Below are 24,232 nucleotides of genomic sequence, written 5' to 3' on the forward strand. Positions count from 1 at the left end.
GGCCATTTCCTAAAAATAAGCCCTGCTGTCTGTGCTGCGCACTCCCGTGTGTGTCTTACTGGGGTCTGAAGCGCAGGCAGGTGGCCCTTCAGGCCTGTAACAAGGCGTGTGCTGGAGCGGATGCTGCCCCTGCCTCCAGGGGGCAGAGCCCCGCCGGTCACACTGGACCTGCAGGAGCAGATGAGGCTGTCTGGGCCTTTGAGACGCTAGGGAGAGGGGTTGTCATGGACTGAATGTTTGTGTGCCCCCAAGTCCGCATAATCAAAGCCCTACCTTCCCACGTGGTTGCATTTGGAGATGGGCCTCTAAAGAAGTAATTAGGGGGATGAGGTCTTAAGGGTGGGGCCCTGATCCCATAGGGTTAGTGTCCTCATAAGAGATACCAGAGCTCACTTTCGTCCTCCTCTCTGTCTCCCTGCACATGAACCAAGAAAAGGCCCATGAAGACCCAGGGAGAAGCCGTCCGCAGGCCAGCAAAGGGCCTCCAGAAGCCAACCCGCCCGCACCTTGAGGCAGAGCGTCCAGCCTCCTGGGCCAGGCGATGAGGGTCTGTGGCTTTGTGGTGGCACCCGAGCTGTCCAAGGGGCTGTCTCACAGCCTAACTTCACTGAGCCTCGTGCTGTCAGCAGCACAGTCCCCATTTCTCAGCTGAGAAGGGGGTGCAGGGGAGCCCTGTGGCCGGCAAGCGATGCGCAGCCCCGCGGTGAGGTGGGGGGTCAAGGAACAGAAGAGAAGGGTTTCTCTCTTCCCAGGACAAGCTGTGATCTGGGGCCAGCTGCCCACCCCCCTCGTGTCCATGGCTGGGAGGCTGCTGTGCTCGGAAAGCTTGTAGGAAGGCAGCTCTGTCCCTGCTCCTGGTGGGGCACCTCCCAACCCCGCTGAGACCCCAGACCACAGGGACCACGCACCGCACTGCTGAGGCCGCCTCCCCCAACCTCCTGGCAATGGCGGCACCAGGCGGCACCCTGCCAGCGGGGCACCACCGCCTCCCCTGCCTCTGCCCCTGCAGCCCCTGTGGGCACCTGGAGGCCTCTCTCTCAGCTCCTGGGAGCTGGAGGGGAATGGGGCCTCCCTCTTTTTGCCACTTCACCCCACTCCTCCTGTCCTCTGACCAGTGGCCTAGGGTCAGGCACTGGGGACAAAACACCGGCCTCCCCTTGCCCTCCCCAGCTCCCACGGCAGGCCTCCTGCCCCCAGGTTCTGCCACTTCCTCCCCGTGAGGGCTGGCTGGGCGCGGGGCCCGCTGGGCTTGCTCCCGCTGAGCACTGAGGACGAGGCACTCGCCCTCTACAGGGCCAAGGAGCAGAGGCTGCCCGCTCTGTCCGGCCCGCAGGACCCCTCGCACGTGGCTGAGGGGCCTTGCTGGCCACTCCAGGACAAGTGGGAGAGCGGAGCCTGCAGGGACCCCAGGACGGACCCTGCGCTGCTCTGGTCGAGGGGGTCACTGTGATGGGGCTCCCTCCAGGCACCCCCTCGGGAGCAGGGCTGGGGGGCTCTGTATCTGATTGCTCTGGCCGGGAGGGCCAGGGACTGGGATGGCTCCATCGGGCCTGAGGGAGCTCCTGGCCGGTATGTCCTCCCCTCAAAAGTGGGATCTGCCTCTGTGTTGACCAGCAGTGACCAAGCAGGACTCCTGGGCCTTGGCAGCTCTCACCGTGAAAGCCCACGCCTGTGTGAGGAGCCCTGGCACTGGAGGTGCCACCGCCCAGGAACTCCTGACATCCAGCAGCACTCGGAGCCGCCAGCGGCCTTCACGATCCAGTGCCTTCCTCACGCTGACGCCCCGACACAGGGTGGGGGGGGGGGGGCGGGGGAGAGGGGGGTGGAGAGGGCTCCCCACGAGAGGCCCTGAGACCTGCCCTGCTGAGCACGCTGCCCAGAGGGCCGGGGGGAGGGGGTGGGTGGGCGGGGGGATAAAGGCTGCATCTAGACACTTCCCCTGAGTGGTTTGCAGGGGTTGAACTGAGCCGTGGTTTCCCCTCTCGATTTTCAGTTTGAGACTTGTTTATTTCCCACCCTCCCCGCAACCGCGCAGACCCTGGGAGGAGCACTCCCTGTGGAGGCAGCCTGGCCGCTGGGAGCCAGGACAGGCTGTCCACTCCCTCTGGGCTGTGCGGAGCAGATGTCCTCACGTCCAGCCGCTCAGGTCCCTGGCTGGGGGCTGCCGCTGCTCTGCCCGCCTCAGGGCGATTCCCAGGAGCCCGGCTGTCACAGCTGCTGCCGCTGAGCTGCAGACACAGGGCACGCCCAGCTCCGCACCAGGCCCGAGGATCCCGAAACCAGACCCTACTTCACTGACCCGCCTCGAGCTGGACACACGTCGAAACACAGGTGGCCAGCTGACGGGTCGGCCCGGTCGCCTCGGTGTGGAGGGCAGCTCGGGCCTGGGCTGTCTGGGCCTCGCAGCGGTGGGCCTGGGGGCAGGCGGGGTCTTCCCGGGGTTCACTGTGCACCGTCACCGGGGCCCAGGGTGAGCAGGCGGCACTGCCAGGGGCCCGGGGGTCCTTGTCCACACAGCCGGCTACACCAGTCAGCGCTCTGGCGCGCTCACCGAGGTCTCTGCAGAGAGAGGAGGTGTGAGCTGCGGAAAGGGCCAGGACTCCATGGACCCAACACTGCCCCCTGCTGGGCCCCAGGCCCGGCCATGGCCTTCAGTGGGCCTGGAGCCGACCAGCACCCCAAGGCTGAGGAGCCCCATTTCTCCCGCTGGAGGGGCCCTGCCATTAGCGCCCTGCCTTGAGCCGCAGGCCCGCAGCTGCGAGGGAGTGAGCCGAGGAGAGACCCAGGTCTCAGGGACCCTGCTCCGGGCATTTCCAAGGGCGGGGCGGCGTCCCCGGGCTGTGTCAGGAAGGGCCTTATTCAGAGTGTGAAAACCACAGGTCAGGCTGCCTCCCCAGGCCAGGGGTCTGAGGGCCAGGTCACTACCTTCTCTAGCTTCTGTTCCCTTGTGGCCCCTACTCCCCAGCCCACAAACCAACCAGTCCCCAGGCTGATCAGACCTGAGACCTTGGCCTGAGATGTCACCTGGCTCCTCTTTCTCCCCCGAAAAACTGGCCTCTGCTCCACCTTCAGCCTCTGCAGGCTGCTCCCTCCCGCAGGGGCTGTCTCCCTCTTTCCCCGAAATCCAGGCTCACATCATGTGCCACCTCCTCCGAGAAGCCTTCCTGGCTCTCTGTTCCCACCCACAGCTAATTCTCAGACAAGCCCTTGGAAGTAGTAGGAATTACGAAATTATCTCTTGGTTTCATGGACACGTGAATGAATCAATTAATGAATTAGTGAAGAGGAAAGACAGCTTGGGGGCCAATACGTGGACTTTGGATCCAGAAAGCCTGCGTTAAAGCAGCTTCATGCTTAGCAGCTGTGCATGGTCTGGACAAGTTCCTTGAAACGGAATCAGAGCGGTGCTTGCCCCTAAGGTTAGAAGTGGGAAGACCTGAAGGAGCTGAGAACAGTGCCGGCTGTGCCGAGTCCTGGGACGTCTTTATGAAGTAAAAGCAGGTCAAGGGCAAACCTCGCCTCGCTGATGACAATCACCACCATCAGTGTGAGAACAGGGCGCCTGGGCCTTGGTTAGGACGGCCAGACCCTGGGCTGCTGTCAGGGTCCCTGCCTGGGACCCAGAGGCCCAGGCTGGGGGGCCTTGCTTCCTCCATCAGGCTGTGCAGTCCTGGCAGGCGCTGCCTTCTCTGGTCCCCATGAGCTGGACTCAGAGCGGGAGCCTGGGGGCTGTGGGAGAGCTCGGGGAGGGGCTCTGACCCCCATGCCCCCCGAGCCTCGCCTCCTACTTCCTGCCTGAGCTGCCCTGATTAGAGCTGATTCTGAGTGGCCCCCAAGTCGCCCTCTGGGGACGTGGTCACACAGTTCCCCACATGGCTCTGAGCTGGCCATCAGAGGAGAGAGAACAAGGCCCCAGGTCTGAGGACAGGCGTCGTGGGCAGGCCCCGACCCCACAGCACCCACCCGGGGAGACCCATGCAGCTGCAGCAGCACTGGCTGCCCAGGATGCATGCTGCCTGGGGCAGGGGTGAGGGGCTCCGCTGGGCTTTCCCAGCTGAGCCAGGACGACCTGTCAGGGTGAACCCCCGAGGGGCCGCACGGGCGGGGCCTGAAAGGAATCTGACTCATGGAAAGGAAAGGCATGAGCAGGACCAGCCCAACTTAACCAACACGAAAAGGAAAGGACTTGCGCCAGCTCTGGAGTCAGGCTCACTTCTGCCCGGTGCACAAAGCTCCCAGCACACATGGGAAAACACCAGCAGGCCCGTCAGCAAAGCAAAAGAAGATGACCACACCCCAGGGCGCAGCCGGCAAGCAAGGGCCGGAGGAAAAGCCCTTCCTCACGGCCAACGGAGAAATACGAAGGCACGCAGAGGGGCTCCCGCGAGGTGGCCCTGCCAGTCCGCCAGGGGAAACATCTCCACGCAACTGTGCTGGGTCCCTGAAGAATCTACACTAATAAAAGAGAAACATGGTAATTGGCGTACGACCGCTACCCTTCCCATTGGCTAATCAGCGTATCCTTATGCAAATTAACTGTCAGCCAAGATGGCGGCCGGCAGCCAGGAGCTGGAAGCGGAACAGGAGGCTTGCTTGCTCCAGTGACAGAGGAAGCCAAGGTTCCCCGCCTGCTGCCGCCTGGCTCTGAGCTCCTGAAGCAACAGCTCCAAAAGATACAATGTTTCAATTATAGAAGCTAAAAATGGCGGTTAATTTGCATATACCAGTTGCAAGGGAAGACTGAGGACAACATGGAGGCCAAGAGGTACAGAAGGGAGCTAAGTAGAGGCCTCAAGGACAGAAACGGACCCAAGGCTATAGGTGGGAGGTGGGAGGTGGGAGGGCAAGCCCAGCCACAGCGGCTGGGAGGAGGGGCAGTGGCTCGGAGGGGAATGGGCAGCGCTTGGGAGCGGGAGGGGAAACCCGCCACAGCGCCTGGGAGCTTAGGGGAAACCGGCCACAGCGCCCGGGAGCGGGAGGGGAAACCCGCCACAGCGCCCGGGAGCGGGAGGGGAAACCCGCCACAGCGCCCGGGAGCGAGAGGGGAAACCCGCCACAGCGCCCGGGAGCTGAGGGGAAACCCGCCACAGCGCCCGGGAGCTGAGGGGAAACCCGCCACAGCGCCCGGGAGCGGGAGGGGAAACCCGCCACAGCATCCGGGAGCGGGAGGGGAAACCCGCCACAGCGCCTGGGAGCTGAGGGGAAACCCGCCACAGCGCCCGGGAGCGGGAGGGGAAACCCGCCACAGCGCCCGGGAGCTGAGGGGAAACCCGCCACAGCGCCCGGGAGTGGGAGGGAAAACCCGCCACAGCGCCCGGGAGCGGGAGGGGAAACCCGCCACAGCGCCCGGGAGCGGGAGGGGAAACTGACCACAGCGCCCGGGAGCTGAGGGGAAACCCGCCACAGCGCCCGGGAGCGGGAGGGGAAACCAACCACAGCGCCCGGGAGCGGGAGGGGAAACCGGCCACAGCGCCCGGGAGCGGGAGGGGAAACCCGCCACAGCGCCCGGGGAGCGGGAGGGGAAACTGACCACAGCGCCCGGGAGCGGGAGGGGAAACCCGCCACAGCGCCCAGGAGCGGGAGGGGGAAACCGGCCACAGCGCCCTGGGAGCGGGAGGGGAAACCCGCCACAGCGCCTGGGAGCTGAGGGGAAACCCGCCACAGCGCCTGGGAGCTGAGGGGAAACCCGCCACAGCGCCCGGGAGCGGGAGGGGAAACCCGCCACAGCGCCTGGGAGCTGAGGGGAAACCCGCCACAGCGCCCGGGAGCGGGAGGGGGAAACCCGCCACAGCGCCCGGGAGCTGAGGGGAAACCCGCCACAGCGCCCGGGAGCGGGAGGGGAAACCCGCCACAGCGCCCGGGAGCTGAGGGGAAACCCGCCACAGCGCCTGGGAGTGGGAGGGGAAACCGGCCACAGCGCCTGGGAGCTGAGGGGAAACCCGCCACAGCGCCTGGGAGCTGAGGGGAAACCCGCCACAGCGCCCGGGAGCTGAGGGGAAACCCGCCACAGCGCCTGGGAGTGGGAGGGGAAACCCGCCACAGCGCCTGGGAGCGGGAGGGGAAACCGGCCACAGCGCCCGGGAGCGGGAGGGGAAACCCGCCACAGGGCCCGGGAGGTGAGGGGAAACCCGCCACAGCGCCCGGGAGCGGGAGGGGAAACCCGCCACAGCGCCTGGGAGTGGGAGGGGAAACCCGCCACAGCGCCCGGGAGCGGGAGGGGAAACCCGCCACAGGGCCCGGGAGGTGAGGGGAAACCCGCCACAGCGCCCGGGAGCGGGAGGGGAAACCCGCCACAGCGCCTGGGAGTGGGAGGGGAAACCCGCCACAGCGCCTGGGAGCTGAGGGGAAACCCGCCACAGCGCCTGGGAGTGGGAGGGGAAACCGGCCACAGCGCCCGGGAGCGGGAGGGGAAACCCGCCACAGGGCCCGGGAGGTGAGGGGAAACCCGCCACAGCGCCCGGGAGCGGGAGGGGAAACCCGCCACAGCGCCCGGGAGCGGGAGGGGAAACCCGCCACAGCGCCTGGGAGCGGGAGGGGAAACCCGCCACAGCGCCTGGGAGCGGGAAGGGAAACCCGCCACAGCGCCCGGGAGCGGGAGGGGAAACCCGCCACAGTGCCGGGGAGCAGGAGGGGAAACTGGCCACAGCCCTGTCACAGGGACAGGCGTCCTCTGGAGCCAGGCCGCTCTGAGCCTGTAGGCCCGTCCATAGGCCCAGAGCGGCCGAAGTCCGGAATGCCGGGCCTACGCTTGCAGGTGCCAAGCGGCCGGGCTTGGGGTGGGAACATCCCCAGGACCCAGGCACTCCAAGCTGGCGCACACCCAAGCGGCCAGGAACGGGGCGGGGAATGTCCCCTGCAGCAAGTGAGCAGACAGCAGGGCGCTGCTTGCCCCCGACCCCAGCGGCGAAGAACAGGCAGTCCCCTACAGAGAGCAGACACCAGGCCTACGGTGGCCTCAAGCAGGCAGGTCCGCAGAGAGCAGAGGACCATGGGGAGCAGGTCTAAGCCGTCAGTAGGACATCCCCTGAGGACTCCCAGATTGGAGAGGGTGCAGATCGGGCTGAGGGACCCCTCCTTCCCCGTGCACGAATTTCGTGCACCGGGCCCCTAGTCTATATATATAAAAGGCTCATATGCAAAGTGTCCCCTCACTCACTATGACGTGCGCTGACCACCAGGGGGCGGCGCAGAATGAAGGAAGGCCCCGATTGGCCCTGATCACTGGCCAGGCCTAGGGACCCTACCTGTGCACGAATTTTGTGCACTGGGCCTCTAGTTTGGTAATAAAAATATTAAGACTCGCCCTAACCAGTTTGGCTCAGTGGATAGAGCGTCGGCCTGTGGACTCAAGGGTCCCAGGTTCGATTCCAGTCAAGGGCATGTACCTTGGTTGCGGGCACATTCCCAGTGGGGGGTGTGCAGGAGGCAGCTGATCGATGTTTCTCTCTCATCGATGTTTCTAACTCTCTATCCCTCTCCCCTCCTCTCTGTAAAAAATCAATAAAATATATTAAAAAAATATTAAGACTTTTTGGCCTAAACAGTCTATTTCTAGGATCACCCCAAAATGTCATCTCAAAAAAGAGAAACAGCTCTAAGCACCAACATTTACCCAAACCTGAGCAGTCAGGGGGTCTCGTGAACACTGACCATCGGAGCGGAGCTCGGGGGTCCACCAGCCGTGTAACCACAGCTGCGTCCCAGGCCGAGGGCAGAGGCAGTGCAGGTGCGGCCTCCAGCAGGCAGGCCCAGGTCTGCGGCTCAGGGGCGGGAGAGGGGACCAAGCCCTCCGCAGGGCAGGCCCACAGTTCCTGCAACCCTGGGCAGCCAGGCCAGCCCATCCTGCGCCTGCTTTCTCATCTGTGCGGTGGGACAAGAGCAGCACCAAGAGCAGCACCCACAGCAGTGCCCGCCCACCCGCCCTCAGCCTTGCCCACTCCTGGTGCCTCAGCCCTGCCAGGACCTCACTGCGCAGGGAGGCGGCCGTCGAGGGAGCGGGAGCAGCCCAGGGCTCGGGGGGGGGGGGGGGGGGGGGGGGGGGGGCCTGCTCTGTGAGGGGGGCCTGGTCCTGAGCGCTGCCTCCACCCAGCGCAGTCGGGGCGGGCTCCCAGGGAAGCGCCGAGCCCACGGCCTGGCATGATGGGGACAGTGACTGCTGAGGACAGCAGCGGGGACAGACCCACACATTGTCTCTGCCTCTGCATTTGTGACATTTCCCCAGAATAAAGCTTTAGAGAAGAATAGCCTCGAGTTCACGGTGATACAACAAAATAAAATGAAAAGGGAAAAGCAGAACCCATCCTCATTCCTCGCAGAAAAAAAAAGACAGAATAACAACAGAACTAAAATCACACTTTTGTAAGGTCCCGGGGAGAAGCTGAGGCCAGGGAAGAGGTCCCTTGCAGAGCCCCGTCTCATCAGCTGGCAGGGACTCACCTCGGCCCCAAGAGCACCGTCTGCATGTGCGGGGGGCGCCTGCCCCGCCCCAGCACCTAGGCACCTGCGTGGGAAACGCAGCGCAGCCCGAGGGCCAGTGCCCGACAGCCAGTCTGAGCTCGGGCTCTGCAGGGACCGCTGGCCACCAGGACGAAAAGCCGAGAGGCCGAGCTGCTGGTGCCACGTGGGTCCTGAGAGGGTGCGCAGAGCGGTGACCACTTTCAGCCAGACCAGACTCTGGGAGTCAGAAGGGGGTGTGTGAGAGAACCCCGTGTGTGTGTGTGTGTGTGTGTGTGTGTGTGTGTGTACGCACGCACGTGCGCTGAAAGGTAGGCAGCGGGAGAGGCGGGAGGACGGAGGGAGTCCACAGGACACGGCGCAGCCTGCGGGGCTGGGCGAACGGGACACGCAGGCTCAGGAGCTTTGCCTTCTCCCTAAGGGTGATTCTCACAATAAAGCCACGGGGTGGGAGGCCCGCAGCCAGGGTGCGGGGCCAGCACAGGTGCCAGCAGGACCACAGCCCGTCTCTGGGCCAGGATGTGAGGCCCAGGTGAGCGGCACAGCGTGAGGGGGGCAGCCAGTACCCGCGGGTTCCTGGTTCTCCTGCCCTGTCCTGACCAACCCAGCCCCCCCCCCCCCGCCCTTATCCCTGCCCACTGCCCAGCCGGTGCCCACGTGGTGAAGCTGTGGTGGCCACGCTGGCCTCTGGGCCCCACGTTGCCGCTGCTGTTCTTCAAGCCCGGGAGGCCCAGGTAGGTGGCCTGCAGCGTCTCCAAGTCTTCACCTCGCAGCTGGAGCCACAGCTGGGCAGCTCTGCAGGAAGAGATGCAAGGCAGTCAGTGCGTGAGGGCCCAGGCCACCACCCTGAGCCTCTGCAAGCTGGGCTGGGAGCACTGGAGGCCCTGTGGCCTCCTCAGTTTTTTGGGGGGGGGCGGGGGGGACGTGGTCACAGGCCATCGGAACATGCCAGACCACTCTACCTGCCAAGCAGGCGAGGGACATTCTAGAGACAAGTCGTCAAGGACAGCGGCACAGTGTAGTGTAGTGAATGGAACTAGTGCCCCTGAATTCTACTCATTAAGACGGTTAAATGGCAACTTTTATGTTATAAACATTTTACCACCATGTAAAAACTACCGTCAAACCTCAGTTCTCATATATCTCCCACCTCAAACAATTCGGTTCTCTACTCAGTTGTTCACAAAAAAATATCTCAATTGTCGCCCTAGCTGGTTTGGCTCAGTGGATGGAGCGTCGGCCTGCGGACTGAGGGTCCTGGGTTCAATTCCGGTCAAGGCATATGTCTGGGTTGAGGGCTCGATCCCCAGTAGGGGGCGTGCAGGAGATAGCCGATTGATGATTCTCATCATTGATGTTTCAATCTCTCTCTCCCTCTCCCTTCCTCTCTGAAATCAATTAAAAAATATATTTTAAAAAATCTGTTGTCAAACAAAACTTCAGTTCTCGACCTGACAACCCTTTCATGCTGATACCTGTATGACCAGTCACGTGACTCTCAAGTGACAAAGAAAATACTCAAGTGTGAGTCAGTTTACTGCTGACCCTCGCATTGTTAACATCTCAGGAAATTGTGCTGTGAATATTTCCATGTTTTTCTCCTTTTGTTGCTACTTGTTATTATTAAATATGTACCATGGGTCCTAAGGTTAGTGATAGCAGCAAAGTGAAAAGGAAAGTTGTGAGAAAAACACTAGAGCTTAAAAAAGAAATAATTGCAAAGTAGGATAGAGGTGTTTGCATGTCTGATCTGGCTACTGAGTATGTCATGGTGAAATCGATGATTAGCACAATTTTAAAACATAAAGCGGCCATCAGAAAAGCTGATGTAGCTAAGGGTATGAAAGAAACAATGATCACAGGCAACTGAGGAAGGCAAAGACGAATCACTTGGGGGTCTGGAATAGATTAATTCACTGTACATTACTTTAATGGGAAAAATGATTCAGTTTACAAACAAATCGCTTCTTGAACAGCCTTCCGAGAACCAAGGTTCCACTAGACTCCAAAAAAGGACAAATTACAGTGAAGCAGCCGCCGGCAGTGAGCAGAGTCCGCTTGGAGCTGCAGATACCACAGGCCGCAGCCCTCAGCCCTCACGCCCCACAGCGGCTGCACGCACTGCAGGACCAGCCAGCCCCTGTCCCCGCAGCCCACACGCCCGCCAGGGCCATGACGCTCATGACCACGATGCCACACCCCAACCGCAGTGCAGACCCTGACTGACCGTGTCTGCAGCCGTCGTGGGCTGTGAGGGCAGCTGTTGGTAGGGTGACCCTGCTCCTCATGCCCCTGGGCACCCTTAGGAGGCCCAGATGGGCATGAGTGCTGGCACCCCTGGGGCAGTGCCGGGCCGGCTCCTGGCTCCAGGGAGTGGTCAGGGCTCGAGGCCACAGGCCCACCTCCCACAAGGATGCGGGGCCACCATGCCTGTCGAAGCGCCGCTGCTCGGTCCTCTTCACGCACTTCAGGAGGCAGCAGGTGAGGAAGGCCATGGACATGAGCAGGATGATGGCGCAGCTGACGATGGAGGCAATCACAGCCACCCTGAAGCCAAAGGTCTCATGGGGCGTCACAGCTGCAAGAGAGACGAGACCAGCTCCTGGCATGGCCCGCCAAGGCCCAGCAGTGGCGCTCACCCCGCCCCCAGGAGCCCATGCCATAGGGACGCAGGGCAGCTGGCTGCTAAGTCGAAGGTCTGTTCAAACCCTTGTAGGAGTGAGGCTATCAGGGAAGACTGCCTTGCAAGAAGGGGGTGTTGGAGCAGGGTTTTGGAGTGTGTGTAAGAGTTTTTGGGGGCACACGGGAGAAGCTCTGACGGTGCCAGGGAGGCCCTTCTGGCTCTCACCCACTGCAGTCTGGGCTCAAGGCCAAACCCAACAGAGCCACAACATGGAAGGGTCCCCACCGTGGGGCACCATATGAGCCGAGGACTCCCAATCTGAGGGCCATGGCAAGAGACATCTCCCATACCCCTGTTGGCTAACTCCCGCTATCTTGGGTTTTGTATCTCTAGGAATCTAATCCTAACAGATACCCTCTTTCTCGAGATTCATCCAACACAGGAGCATTTTAAAGGCTCTGAGAAGTCCTGCAGCCTTTAAGTTAACATGGCTTTTTCCAAACTGTCTTGACTACTGAGCCCTTTTCATCACACAATACACTGGCCTCCCTTTGAAAACGGCTGTGCTGGGTATTACCCTTCAACACCCTGCACTACAAATACAAATAGAAAACCTCTCCCCAACGGGCTCCAGGGCCAGGCGCATCCTGGCCCTCGGTGTCCCGGTCCTAGAATTCTTGGCACGTGGGGTCTTCTATCAGGGCTTGCCACAGGCATGCTTAAAGCCTGAGTCAATGAACAAATGTAGAACAGTAAGCTCTGGCTCAGACAGCAAGGTGACCGCTGGGAAGTGGTGGCCATGCCAGTGGCAGGCCTAGGGTCTGGAGCAGCTCCTGGGACTTGAATCCACACTATGGACGTGAAGCCACCAGGGTCACCAGCACCGGGAGCAGGAGCCTACACAGAGGCTCAGCGGACTCTGGCATCCATGGCACCTTCTCTGTGGACACCACGCTGTCCACATGACAGCACCAGGCTCCTCCCAGGGCGCCAGCGGATCTGGGGGCAGCTGAGGGAAGTGGGCCTCACCTTTGCACACAGGGGTCCCTGAAGACCACTCAGCGACGCTCCCCTTCCAGGTGCAGGCGAGGAGGCCAGACCCCACCATCTGGTGTCCTGAGGGGCAGTGGAACACGATGACAGTCCCCACAGAGGCCCCGTCACCGCGGAGCACTTGGAGAGTACCCCGCTGGGGCGGCCGCACTTGGGTGCACGTGCCTAGGGAGAGTGACAGCATGAGCCCCCATTCCGGAGGCAGGGGCTCTGCAGTAGCCTCGGCTGGCATGGGCATGGCTGCCCGCCGGCCATGGGAAGCCCTGGGTCATCCAGCCCGGGACAGGAGTGGCAGGCAGAGCCAGGGGCTGGGAGCCGACCGACCTGAGGCAAACTCTCTGTGTCCTGAGGACCCAGTGCTGGGAACAGACCACGCGGGGACATCGCTCAGCAATAGAAACAATAAAATCTTGCCACTTGCAACAACGCGGATGGATCTAGAGCGGATTATGCCAAGTGATAGGGCAGATAGAGAAAGATAAATACCATGTGATTTCACTTATATGTGGAATTTAAATAATAAAACAAGTTAATAAACAAAAACCAGAAACAGACCTTAACATACAGACAGCAGGCTGGTGGTGGCCATGTGGGGGGAGTGGGGGATGGGTAAAACATTTTTTTTAAAGGAGACAATCCGATGTTAAAGAAAAATTCTGAGCAGGGGGTTCTTTAAAAAGAGATGTAATGCACACCTATGAATGAAAAAAGGTAGATTTTATAGTAATAGGGAAAAATTAAAAAATAATGCCGAAACCGGTTTGGCTCAGTGGATAGAGCGTCGGCCTGCGGACTGAAGGGTCCCAGGTTCGATTCCGGTCGAGGGCATGTGCCTGGGTTGCGGGCACATCCCCAGTGGGAGATGTGCAGGAGGCAGCTGGTCGATGTTTCTCTCTCATCGATGTTTCTAACTCTCTATCTCTCTCCCTTCCTCTCTGTAAAAAATCAATAAAATATATAAAAAAAATAAAAATAAAAAAAAAATAAAACGCATGTGCAAAGCTTGGCACACAGAAAAAAGAAAAAGAAGAAACACGCATCAGAAGACAATGAAAGCAATGATACAGGGATCACCCAAGTATTACAGGCCAAGGTTCCCAGGGTCTGGGCGTTCCTCACTAAATGCTATTCTTGCTACGTGTTAAAATGTAGCACAATATTTTGCAGACCAGCTGTAAACAAGATGACCTTGACAGGAACCCAACCAGATAAGTGTAGCCAACTGCAAAGAAATAAAAGTGTAATTAACCAAATAGTGTATGTTGGCAATGGCGACTCAGCCTTTCCTCCTGGAAACAGCTTTGGGAGGGGATCTGGGCTCCTTCCCGCTCTGAGTAGAAACGACCTTGCGACAGACAGCCGGTCCGCACCTGGGAGTCCCAGCACAAGCTCCAGAGGCAGGCTGGGGGGGGTGGGGGTGGGGTGAGGGGCGCGGGGGCGCTGCATGAGAGCAAAAACTTTTGTTACTCCCTAATAATTGAAAAACAAACATAAACTTGGGTTTAAAAATCAGGAAAAGATCTTTGGAGGATACAGGACAAAGGTTCAACACCCTTATTCATAGAGATCTCACACCATGAAAGCTGAACCTCCAAATAAAGAAGTGCCTGGCGCGTGGGCAAGCTTCAGAGAGAGATAACCGTCCAGCACGCACCAGAGTCGCTTGCTACAGGAACTGAGGAAACTATTCAAACGAGTGCTAATCTTTTACTCCTCAACTCGGCAGAAAGGCAAAAAGAGAAAGGCCAAGGCCAAGTTAGAAAGGGCCTGGGCAACTCCTCTGGCCCTTGCTCACGGGTGCAGATCCACCCCTGGATGGAGTTCTGGCAAATGCAGTGAGAGCCTTATGCTGTAGATGCAGCTGAGGACGTCACCAATGGAAATATTATGAGTCCGCTGCCAGGACCTCTGCACCAGGAGGTTTGCCTCACAGCAGTGAGCAGTGAAGTCACCCCGTCTCCAGCTGTGGGGACAGTGCTGCAAGGAGAGGTACATCTGGTGATGTCAGCAAGGCCGTCCTTACAGAAGGACAGAGAGACAATCACGGCATCCTATATAATAAAAGGGCAATATGCTAATTGACCATCACACCATCACAAAGATGGTGGCACCCACAGCCAATAAGGAGGGACTATGCTAATTGACTGCCATGCCCTTAAAGATGGCGGTGCCCACAGCCACAAGATGGCGGCGCCCAGTCCCTTCACCCCACCGGGGCGGCAGGCGTGTGGCAAGGCTCCACACACCTGCCTCCAGAGTCCCCCAGTCCCCTCAGCCCCCCAGCCACCAATGGCCGGCCCGAGGCGCAGGCAAGCCTCGGATGGCCAGTCACTATGAGGTGTACTAACCACCTCTTGGTCCTTTTCCCTGGCCAGCAGGCTCTGATCGCCCAATGACAAACGGGGACCTGGAGTGGAGGACAGAGCCAGGGAGTGGGCAGAATGGCTGACCTCCTGGTCCCTCCCCACAGCTGCAGGCTCCGATCGCCTAATGGTGAACGGGGAACCGGGGGTGGGCAGCAGCGGGGGGCTGGGCCAGCTGTGGGCAGCTGGGGAAGATGGCCCTGAACACAGGCCAGGCCTAGGGACTGTACCCACGCACAAATTCGTGCACCAGGCTTCTAGTTCTTTATAAAATAATAACATTGAAACAGCCGGATGTGCTGGCGGAGGGCGGAGGGCTGTGTCCCACACGGGGTGAAGCTCAGTGGACGCCCTACATGCCTCCCCTGCCCGCGTGCAAGAGGCTCTTCCTTCTGCTTTTCCAGAATGTTCTGATTTTGAGCACTGACTCCCCGACTTGGGCAGAAAGGTAGAGTGGCTCATCTCAGAGACCGGGAGGCTGCCGTGGACACACTAATCGGGAGGCGTCTGCAGGAGCCCCGTGGCCGAGGCCTGAGCAAGGCGGGGGGGACAGACGCCAGCTCCTCCAGGCCGAGGCCCGTTATTCCGGTGACCTGTCCTGGTGATGTGCGGCCGGGCCGCCCTGCACACCAGGCACAGACCCTGCTGCCCACTCGCCTGCCCACCCAGCCATGCCCTTGTGCTCCCTCCCAGGCCGCCTCCATGTTCACTTTGAGGTTAGTTACCAAACCCTCGCTTCTTTACTGGTTTTGGCCCCAAATCTTAGAATTTAATTGGACTCCTTCTCAATCCATGACCAACCTATCAGCAAACTTGCTTTCCGGATATAGTCCACACCGGCCATCTGTACTGGGCCGGAGTGCCCCCCAAATCAGGCCCACCTGGCAGCAGCCATGGAGGCTCCACTGTGAAACAAAGCCCCCTTTCGCACAGATGTGGGGACCACACACGCCACCAGCTCACATGCCTGGGGCTCAGGGAGGCCGGGCGTGGCCGTGCTCAGCCAGCTGCCTGAGCCCACCCTGCCTCTGCCCCACCAGGAGCCGGCGCAGTGTGAGCTGGGGGCTGCCTTCTGGATCCCCACAAACAGCACCAGGTACCTAATGGGTGTTTGCTGGGTTGCAGCCCTCTGAGGAAGAGGGGAAACTGAGGCACAGCAAAGCTGAGTGACAGGCCGAGTCACCAGCAGAAGGTGGGGGCAGCACGCCTCCCCCTCGGGCTCACACACCAGCAGCACGAGGCCCGCCCAGGCTCCCTCGGCCCGGGAGCAGCGCTCTCCCCACTTTCCCACGGAAAGGCCACACGCCGACGCCCAGACAGAGGGAGCAGCGCCTGGCGGTGCAGCACCTCGGGTTCCTATAGCACAGCAAGGGCAGACGCGGGGCCTTGCGACATAAACAGCATGTACACTAATAAGACGCAACAACAGTCCCAACAGCCTGGCCACGCTCCGTGGGTGGAGCCCACCCCACGCACCACAGGCTGTGGGTTCGCTCCGGGTCAGGGCACATGCCTAGGCCGCAGGCTCGACCCTCAGTCGGACGCTCACAGGAGGCAACTGATGGCTGTTTCTCTCTCACATCGATGTTTCTCCCTCTCTCCTCATCCCTCTCTCTAAAACAATAAGCATATCTTCAGGTGAGGATAAAAAATAATCACAGCTACAAAAAAGGTTAAGTTAGAAAAAAAAGACAAAGAGCCCCCAAGCAGTGGTGTAGGATACTTAGTTAAGAAAATTAAATGGCCGTAACCGGTTTGGCTCAGTGGATAGAGCGTCGGCCTGCGGACTGAAGGGTCCCAGGTTCGATTCCGGTCAAGGGTATGTACCTGGGTTGCGGGCACATCTCCAGTGGGGAGTGTGCAGGAGGCAGCTGATCGATGTTTCTCTCTCATCGATGTTTCTAACTCTCTATCTCTCTCCCTTCCTCTCTGTAAAATATCAATAAAATATTTTTTTTCTTTTCTTTTTATTTTTTTTATTAAATTTTTATTGTTCAGATTACATTTGTTCCTCTTCCCCCGCCCCCCCCCCATAACTCCCCTCCTTCCAGTTCCCGCCCCACCCTCCGCCCTCACTCCCCACCCACTGTCCTCATCCATAGGTGCACGATTTTTGTCCAGTCTCTTCCCGAATCTCCCATTCCCCTTTCCCCCCCAAGAATAGTCAGTCCATTCCCTTTCTATGTCCCTGATTCATTATAATCACCAGTTCATTCTGTACATCAGATTATTTATTCACTTGATTCTTAGATTCACTTGTTGATAGATGCATGTTTGTTGTTCACTATTTGTATCTTTATCTTTTTCTTCTTCCTCTTCTTAAAGGATACCTTTCAGTATTTCGTATAATACTGGTTTAGTGGTGATGAACTCCTTTAGCTTTTCCTTGTCTGTGAAGCTCTTTATCTGACCTTCAATTCTGAATGATAGCTTTGCTGGATAAAGTAATCTTGGTTGTAGGTTCTTGGTATTCAGCACTTTAAATATTTCTTGCCATTCCCTTCTGGCCTGCAAAGTTTCTGTTGAGAAATCAGCTGACAGTCGTATGGGTATTCCCTTGTAGGTAATTGAGTCTCTTTCTCTTGCTGCTTTTAAGATTCTCTCTTTGTCTTTTGCTCTTGGCATTTTAATGATGATGTGTCTTGGTGTGGTCCTCTTTGGATTCCTTTTGTTTGGGGTTCTCTGCGCTTCTTGGACCTGTAAGTCCATTTCTTTCACCAGGTGGGGGAAGTTTTCTGCCATTATTTCTTGAAATAGGTTTTCAATATCTTGCTGTCTCTCATCTTCTGGCACCCCAATAATTCTGATATTGGTCCGCTTGAAACTGTCCCAGAGGCTCCTTACACTATCTTCACACTTTCGGATTCTTTTTTCATTTTGCTTTTCCAGTTGGGTGTTTTTTGTCAAATCTTTGGTTTGATTCTTGTGCTCCTCTGGTCTGCTATTGGGTATAATATTCTTTATTTCAGTCCGTGTATGCTTACTTTCTAATTTCTTTATCGTAGCATCGAGGGTCTCATTAGTTTTCATGAGGCTCTGCTCAAGTTTATAGCAAGCCCTCAAAATTGCGATTTTTAACTCCATATCCTCCATTTCTGTCATGTTTTTTTGCCTCCGCATCTTTTATGCTTTCTTGGTGCACCCCCTTGTGGTCTCTGTGCGCAGTCTTGTTCTAGCCAAGCCTTAATTGTTGTAGTTAACACTAGAGGGATTTGACCACCAGGCCGACTGGCTGTAGGAATCAGCTGTGTGGAAAACTTCAGCCCTCTGGGGAGGCGCTAATCCAGCCTTTGCCTGAGGCGATCGGCAAATGGCTCTGCGCAGGGCTTGGGCGGGGCGGGATCAACAGGGCGGAGGAGGGAGCAGTTATGGCTGCTCTCAGTCCGTCCCCAGGGGCTCTGCCTCTCTGTCCCAGCGACCGCTGCAAACCTCGGAGGGACCGTAGCCAGATAGTCCCGCTTCTCCCGTTTGAGTCTGGGTCCCTAGAGACTCGCCCGGATCTGTAGCCCAGAGTCTGAGACTCACTCCTGATTGAAAACGACAACCGCGCCCTCAGCCACCAGCCCGCTTTGCGCGCGCACCACCGCACCACCGTACCTTTAAATTTTCCACACTGCGCCTCCTCTGAGCCTCGTAATGCTGTTGTTTTTCCTTCTAGTTGAAGAGTCTCTCCTCAGCCAGCCTTCCTGTGGTTCTAGTTGATGTCCGTTCTGTCTTTTAGTTGTATTTTTGAAGTGGTTGTTAGAGGCAGCAAACTCCGGTGTTTACCTATGCCGCCATCTTGGTTTCCCCATAAAATATATTTTTTAAAAAAAGAAAATTAAATGAATAGCATCCAAATCAGAAAGAAAGAAGCAAAACTTCTCTATTAGATAACATGGTCTTGTGTCCAGAAAAATCCCCAGGAATCTGCTAAAAACCTATGAGAACTAATAAATACGCCCAGCAAGGTGGCAGGATACAAGATCAATATATGAAACCCAAGGCATCTCAGTGCAGTGGCCAGGAACATGCTGAAAATGAAATTAAGAAGACAATCCATTTACAAGAGCATCAAGAAAAATACATTACTTATAGTTTTAGAAATAAATTTAAGAAAAGCAGCACAAAACGTAAACTCTGAAAACTACAAAACATTGTTAAGGAAATTAAAGAGTTAAACAAATGGGAACTGCCACGTGTCGCGGGGGGGGGGGCGGGGGAGGGGGGTCGGAAGCCTTCCCAGTGAAGAGGGCAGATGCGAAGTCCACGCTCCAAGCAGAGGCCCCTCGGCTGCCCCTGCAGAAATTGACAAGCTGCTCCTAAAATTCACAAGGAAACGCAGAGCCTCAGAATAGCCAAACAAAACCAGACCGAAAAGGAACAAAGTTGGAAGACTCACACTTCCCTATTTCAGAACTCACCACAGAGCTATGGGGATGGAAGCAGAGGTCCTGTGTAGAGACAGACACATGGCGGTGGGACCGACGGACCTCCAGGCCCTCGCCTCGGACAGGGGTGCCAAGACAATGCCATGGGAGGGGTCGGTCTCCAACAACCGTGCTGGGATAACACCCACACGCAGAAGAATAAAGCTGGGCCTGTCCCCACATCCTGTACAGAAATCAACTAAAAGTGAATCAAAGACATAAATATAAAGGCCAAAACTTTAACACTCTTAGAGGGAAGCATAGGGATCAGTCTTCTTGACCTGGGATTAGGCAATGGTTTCTTAGATATGATAACAATAGCCAAACAACAAAAGAAAAAATAAACTGGACTTCAGCAAAGTTAAAAATATTGGTACTTCAAAGGACATGACCCAGAAAATGAAAAGGTTTACAAAGTGAGACAAAATATTTGCAAATCACGTATCTGATAAAGGACTTGTCTCTGGAATGTATAAATCATTACAACCGAATTATAAAAACACAAACAACCCAATTTTAAAATGGCCAAAGCTCTGAAAAGACATTTCTCTAAAGGTTTACTGATGACCGCCAATACCCACATAAAAAGATGCTCGACATCGTTAGCTTCAGAGAAATGCAAACCGAAACCCCAGGGAGCACACAGAAGACAGGTGTACCAGGGCCGTTCGGAGCCCAGAGCGGGAGCGCTGCAGGGGCGGGGCCGCAAAGGGCGGGGCAGGGGGCTGCTTGGACAATCTCTCCAGCAGTTACTTGGCGCATCACCACAGGTCACAGTGACGCCCTCCCAGAAACAGAAGAAGAAACACACGTCCACACGCACACACACACAGACACACACAGACACACACACGCACACACACACACAGACACAGACACACACACGCACACACGCGCACACACACAGACACACACAGACACACACGCACATGCACACGCACACAGACACACGCACACACAGACACATACATGCACACATGCACACACACAAACAGACACACACACACACACACGCACACACCTGTACATAAAGCTCACAGCAGCATCGTTGCCAGTAGCCAAGAGGAGAAATAACCCAAGTGTCCACCAACTAAAATAGGTCCATCCATACAATGGAATATTATTTGACCATAAAAAAGGAATGAAGCACTGACGGGCTACAATGTGGAGGAACCTTCAAAACATTGTGATCAGCGCATGAAGTCAGCACAAAATTGTACGACCCGTTTCTGTGAAATGTCCAGAAAAGGCAAATCCACAGACAGGAAGTAGATTAGCAGTTGTGGGGGGGGGGGGGGGGAGGGGGGACCTGACTGTGCTAAGGGATGTGGGTCTTCTTTCTGGGGTGATGACAATGTCCTAAAATTGTGACTATTCTAAAAGCCATTGAGTTGTACACATTAAATGTACAATTTAAATGGGTGAATCATATGGTATGTAATTTATACCTCCATAAAGTTATTACAAAAACTCAGGGGAAATATATATGTCAAAGAAAGGCAAATTTGAAACCTAAAATACAGTTTTTGGCCTCTTAGCTTGGTTAAGATTAGAAAGACAAACAGCCCACCAGAGTAGTGCTGGCTTAGGGGCAGGGGGCCCCTCTAGACCTGTCCAGGACCCCCCCACGGACCCTCGCTGGCCATGGCCCCGGCGCTGAGAGGTGCAATGGCCACGGCGGAGCCCAGTGTCTGGGCTCTCAGTTGACCACAGTGTCTCCACAAGGGCCAAAGCGGCGAGGGCATGCGCGGTGCGTGGGCGGGCGGGTGAGACCTAACGCAGGACACGCTCCTTTCTTTCCCAGGATCTGTGGGCTTGGACATGCCCTTTCCTTCCGGCCAGGAAGGTGGACGTGGACTTTGGGGCAGGGTAGATGGGCCGGGCGGCCACAGGCGGGTCACGTGGCCCTTCCCCAGGATTGCCAGGCAGGCAACACTTCCCAGTCCTCCATTTAGAGCTGTGACTTCTCTATTTTTCCGTAACTAAGTGCCTTTTCCCCCCTTTGGTGTACATTTAAAAGATGTATTTATTTCAGTATAGTTGGTACACCCTTATATTGGTTATATTCGTTCCAGATGGATAGCATGGTGATTTTGCATTTTGATACCTTACAATTGATCACCCCACTAATTCTAGTAATCATGTCACTGTGCAAACTCATCACAATATGATTGACTACAGTCCCCTCCCTCTTCCTTCCACCCCTTCCGTCTGTTTCTGTGTGGTTTTTAGATTCTACATAGAAGTTTTCACATGGTATTTGTCTTTCTGACTTATTTCATTTAGCATAATACCCTCTAGATCCATCCATGTTGTTGCAAATGACAAGATTTCCATATTTTTATTGCTATAAAATATTCCATTGTATATATGTACCACCTCTTCTTTATCCATTCATCTATCAATGACACCCTAGGTTGCTTCTATAACTTGGCCATCATAAATAATGCTGCAATGAACATAGAGGTGCATATAGCTTTTTGAATTAGTGTTTTTATTTTCTTTAGATAAATACCCAGAATAGAATTGCTGGGTTGTATGGTATATCCATTTTTAGTTTTTGAGGAATATCCGATTTTCCATAATGGCTACACCAATTTACCATCCCACCCACAATACACAGCGAAAAAAATTTTTCTAGATGTAATTTAGTTACAGGATATTTTTCCTTACATGGTATTTTTCCACTACACAATGGTTCCCTTTTCTCCACATCCTCGCCAACACTTGTTTATTGATTTATTGATGGTAACCATTCTGGCAGGTGTGAGGTGATCTCTCATTGTGGTTTTAATTTGCATCCCTCTGATGATCAGTGATGTTAACTTCTCATATGTCTATTGCCATCTGTATGTCCTCTTTAGAGGGAAGCCAAGGGGAGCCCAGAGCAACCTTCACCATCCCGCATCCTGCGGCTGCCTCCTTTCTGCCCCCCCCTCCCCCCCCGCCCTCCAGGTGCAGGGTGCAGGAAGTGCTGGAGCCTCGGGGAGCAGGCCTGGGCCTGCGGGCAGTGGGAGGGTGGTCTCTACAAGGGCTGGGCACCCAGTCAGCCAGTCAACAAACATTTAAAGCCCAGCTCTGAGCCAGGTTCCCCCACCCCACCACCCCTCACCAGCCTCACGGGGGGCGAGAGAAGGACACAGACCCCAGGACACTGAATCCATCTGGTTGGACTTTCAGGAAGAGCAGAGTAATGCACCCATTTTACAGATTGCAGGAAAAACACAGCCCATTGCTGTGTTTTAGACAGTGCCAAACTATCTCCAAAGACCCCTCCCTTCACAGCCCCACAGAGAGAAGGGTGCCCATTTCACAGCCCAAGAGACCAGGTGCATAGGGCAGGGGAGGGGTGCGGTGGGAAGGACAGTGTTACCCCAGAGAACAGCCTGGGGGCAGGTGGATAGTGTCCACCACTTAGCACACCTGGAAACTGAGGCACAGAGGCTGAGATGCACCCCAAGTAAAAGGGGGCTTCCAACCTCCAGTTTCAGGGAGGGTTATGGGTTGGGACCCAGGGCTTCCATGGGCAGGAAGCTGTGCTGCAGCAGCCCAGAAGCAGGGCTGGGGCTGGGCTGGTGGCCAGAGGGCAGGGCCAGGACTCCGTGCCTCTCTCCCCCAGGAGAGTCCTCTGCAAACAGCCTTTTGTATGCAAACCTTGGAAGGCCCCTCTCCCTGTCCTGGCTGACCTTGGGCAAGTCCCTGCGGCTCTGTCCACACCCTCCTCCCAGCACGCTAGCACACACTGTGTGCCTCCCACACCCGGCGAAGCACCCAGGTCAGGGCTGGGCATCAAGCTGCCCTGGGATGTCAAACAGCCAAACAAAATAAAGCCACCCACCAGGCCAGGGCAGGTCTTAGCTCCTATTGGTGACTCAGCTCCCTGGGCCTCAGTTTCCCCATCTGAGAGGACCCCCCACCCCCGCCCCCTGATGGCAGGTGTCATTGCTGTAAGTGGGACCAGCTGCACCCAGGCTGACCTGGGCCCATCCTGCCGAGCGCCGCACAGGTGCCGAGACTCCTCAGCGTCTACAGTGAGCCTCTGGGGCAGTGGTTCTCAACCTTGGCTGCACTTTAGAATCACCTGGGAATCTCTTTAAAATCCTGATTTCTGGGCCTCATCCTCCGGAAATTGTTTCTTTGTTACTAATGCTGTGACCCCACCCCATAACAAAGAAACAGAATTTCCGGAGGATGAGGCCCAGAAATCAGGATTTTAAAGAGATTCCCAGGTGATTCTAATGTGCAGCCAAGGCTGAGAACCACTGCTCTGGAGCTTCCAGGGCGCATGGTCCAGGCTTGATTCCGTTTCTAAAAGGGTTAGATTTCAGGTGCGTTCATGGGACAAAGTCGGCATTGGAGCTTCAGATGCCTTCCTACCCCAGAACCAGGGCACGAAGGTGAACCCTCTTCAGATCATTCTCGAAACCAAACACCAAGCCAGCCCTCCGGTCCTTAAGGATACCCTGAGCCTCCAGGCTGGCCGGCATCCGCGGGACCCCCCGGCTGTCGCTCCCCCCAGGCTCGGGTTTCCCACAGTGAAGGGGGGCTGGGAGCTAGACAGGAACCAGGGCACCTCCCCGCAAGGCGAGGCCAGTTCCGATCTCCTCACCTCTGCTGACTTCCCCAGCACCGGCGGGGGCGCCCACGACCCACAGGAAAGGGCGCGCACCTGGGCACCTAGGAGTCTGGCCTCCACCGCCAGCCTTCGGTCCCCAGGGACGCCCGCGGGATGGAGAGGGTTGGGGAAGTGCGCGCCCTCAGCTGGTCTCCCTCTCTGTGCCTCCCCTCATCATGGTCTCCCGCCCCGCGCGCGCTGTGGGTCCGCTGTACGCCCCCATAGGCAGAGCGCCCCCTAGGCAGTGCGCCCCCTTAGGCAGTGCACACCCCCACCCGCCCCCGCCAGCTGTGCGGTGTCTCCCAGGCGGTAGATGAACCCCCGCCTCCCGGGGTGTGCGGTGCCCCCCGTCTGGGAAAAGGGCACAGAGACCGGATCGCGCCCCGCGGTCCTGGCCTCACCTGTACTGTTCCCGGGGGCGGTCGTGGCGTCCCCCGAATGGCCCCTAGGCCTCGCCCTGCCACGGAGGGTCTCGGACGCCTGACGCATCCCTGCGCGCTCCCGGCGGTCCACCAGCCAGACTGCCCCGACTCGGCCGCGGGACGGGGCGGGGCACCCGGCCACACCTCCCAGAGTCCCGCCCCCTCCCCGTGGGCCCGGGGGCGGGGCCACCCCAAGGGAGCCCAAGGCTCGAAGGGCCTGGCGCAGGTGGTGACCGCACCCCCCCCCTCCGGCCCCCCCCCCCCCCCCCCCGCCTCTCCGATGGAGCGAGCCT

The 24,232-nt window shown here is 57.3% G+C and overlaps 1 protein-coding gene across 1 annotated transcript; it reads right to left on the reverse strand.

Annotated features, from left to right (window-relative positions):
* Positions 1 to 2,104: 2,104 nt before the first annotated feature.
* Positions 2,105 to 24,006, reverse strand: SUSD3 (sushi domain containing 3). The gene is made up of 5 exons (XM_070400867.1): positions 23,919 to 24,006; positions 12,107 to 12,295; positions 10,885 to 11,032; positions 9,112 to 9,249; positions 2,105 to 2,559 (listed from the first exon to the last, which is right to left on the reverse strand). Exons 1-5 carry the CDS (start codon positions 24,004 to 24,006, stop codon positions 2,292 to 2,294), a joined length of 831 nt encoding a protein of 276 aa, XP_070256968.1. The 3' UTR covers positions 2,105 to 2,291.
* Between the last annotated feature and the right edge of the window lie 226 nt (positions 24,007 to 24,232).

This window comes from Myotis yumanensis, unplaced genomic scaffold (genome assembly GCF_028538775.1).
Source record: "Myotis yumanensis isolate MYYU_CA2020_CCGP unplaced genomic scaffold, mMyoYum1.0.hap1 SCAF_21, whole genome shotgun sequence".
Classification (NCBI taxonomy): domain Eukaryota; kingdom Metazoa; phylum Chordata; class Mammalia; order Chiroptera; family Vespertilionidae; genus Myotis; species Myotis yumanensis.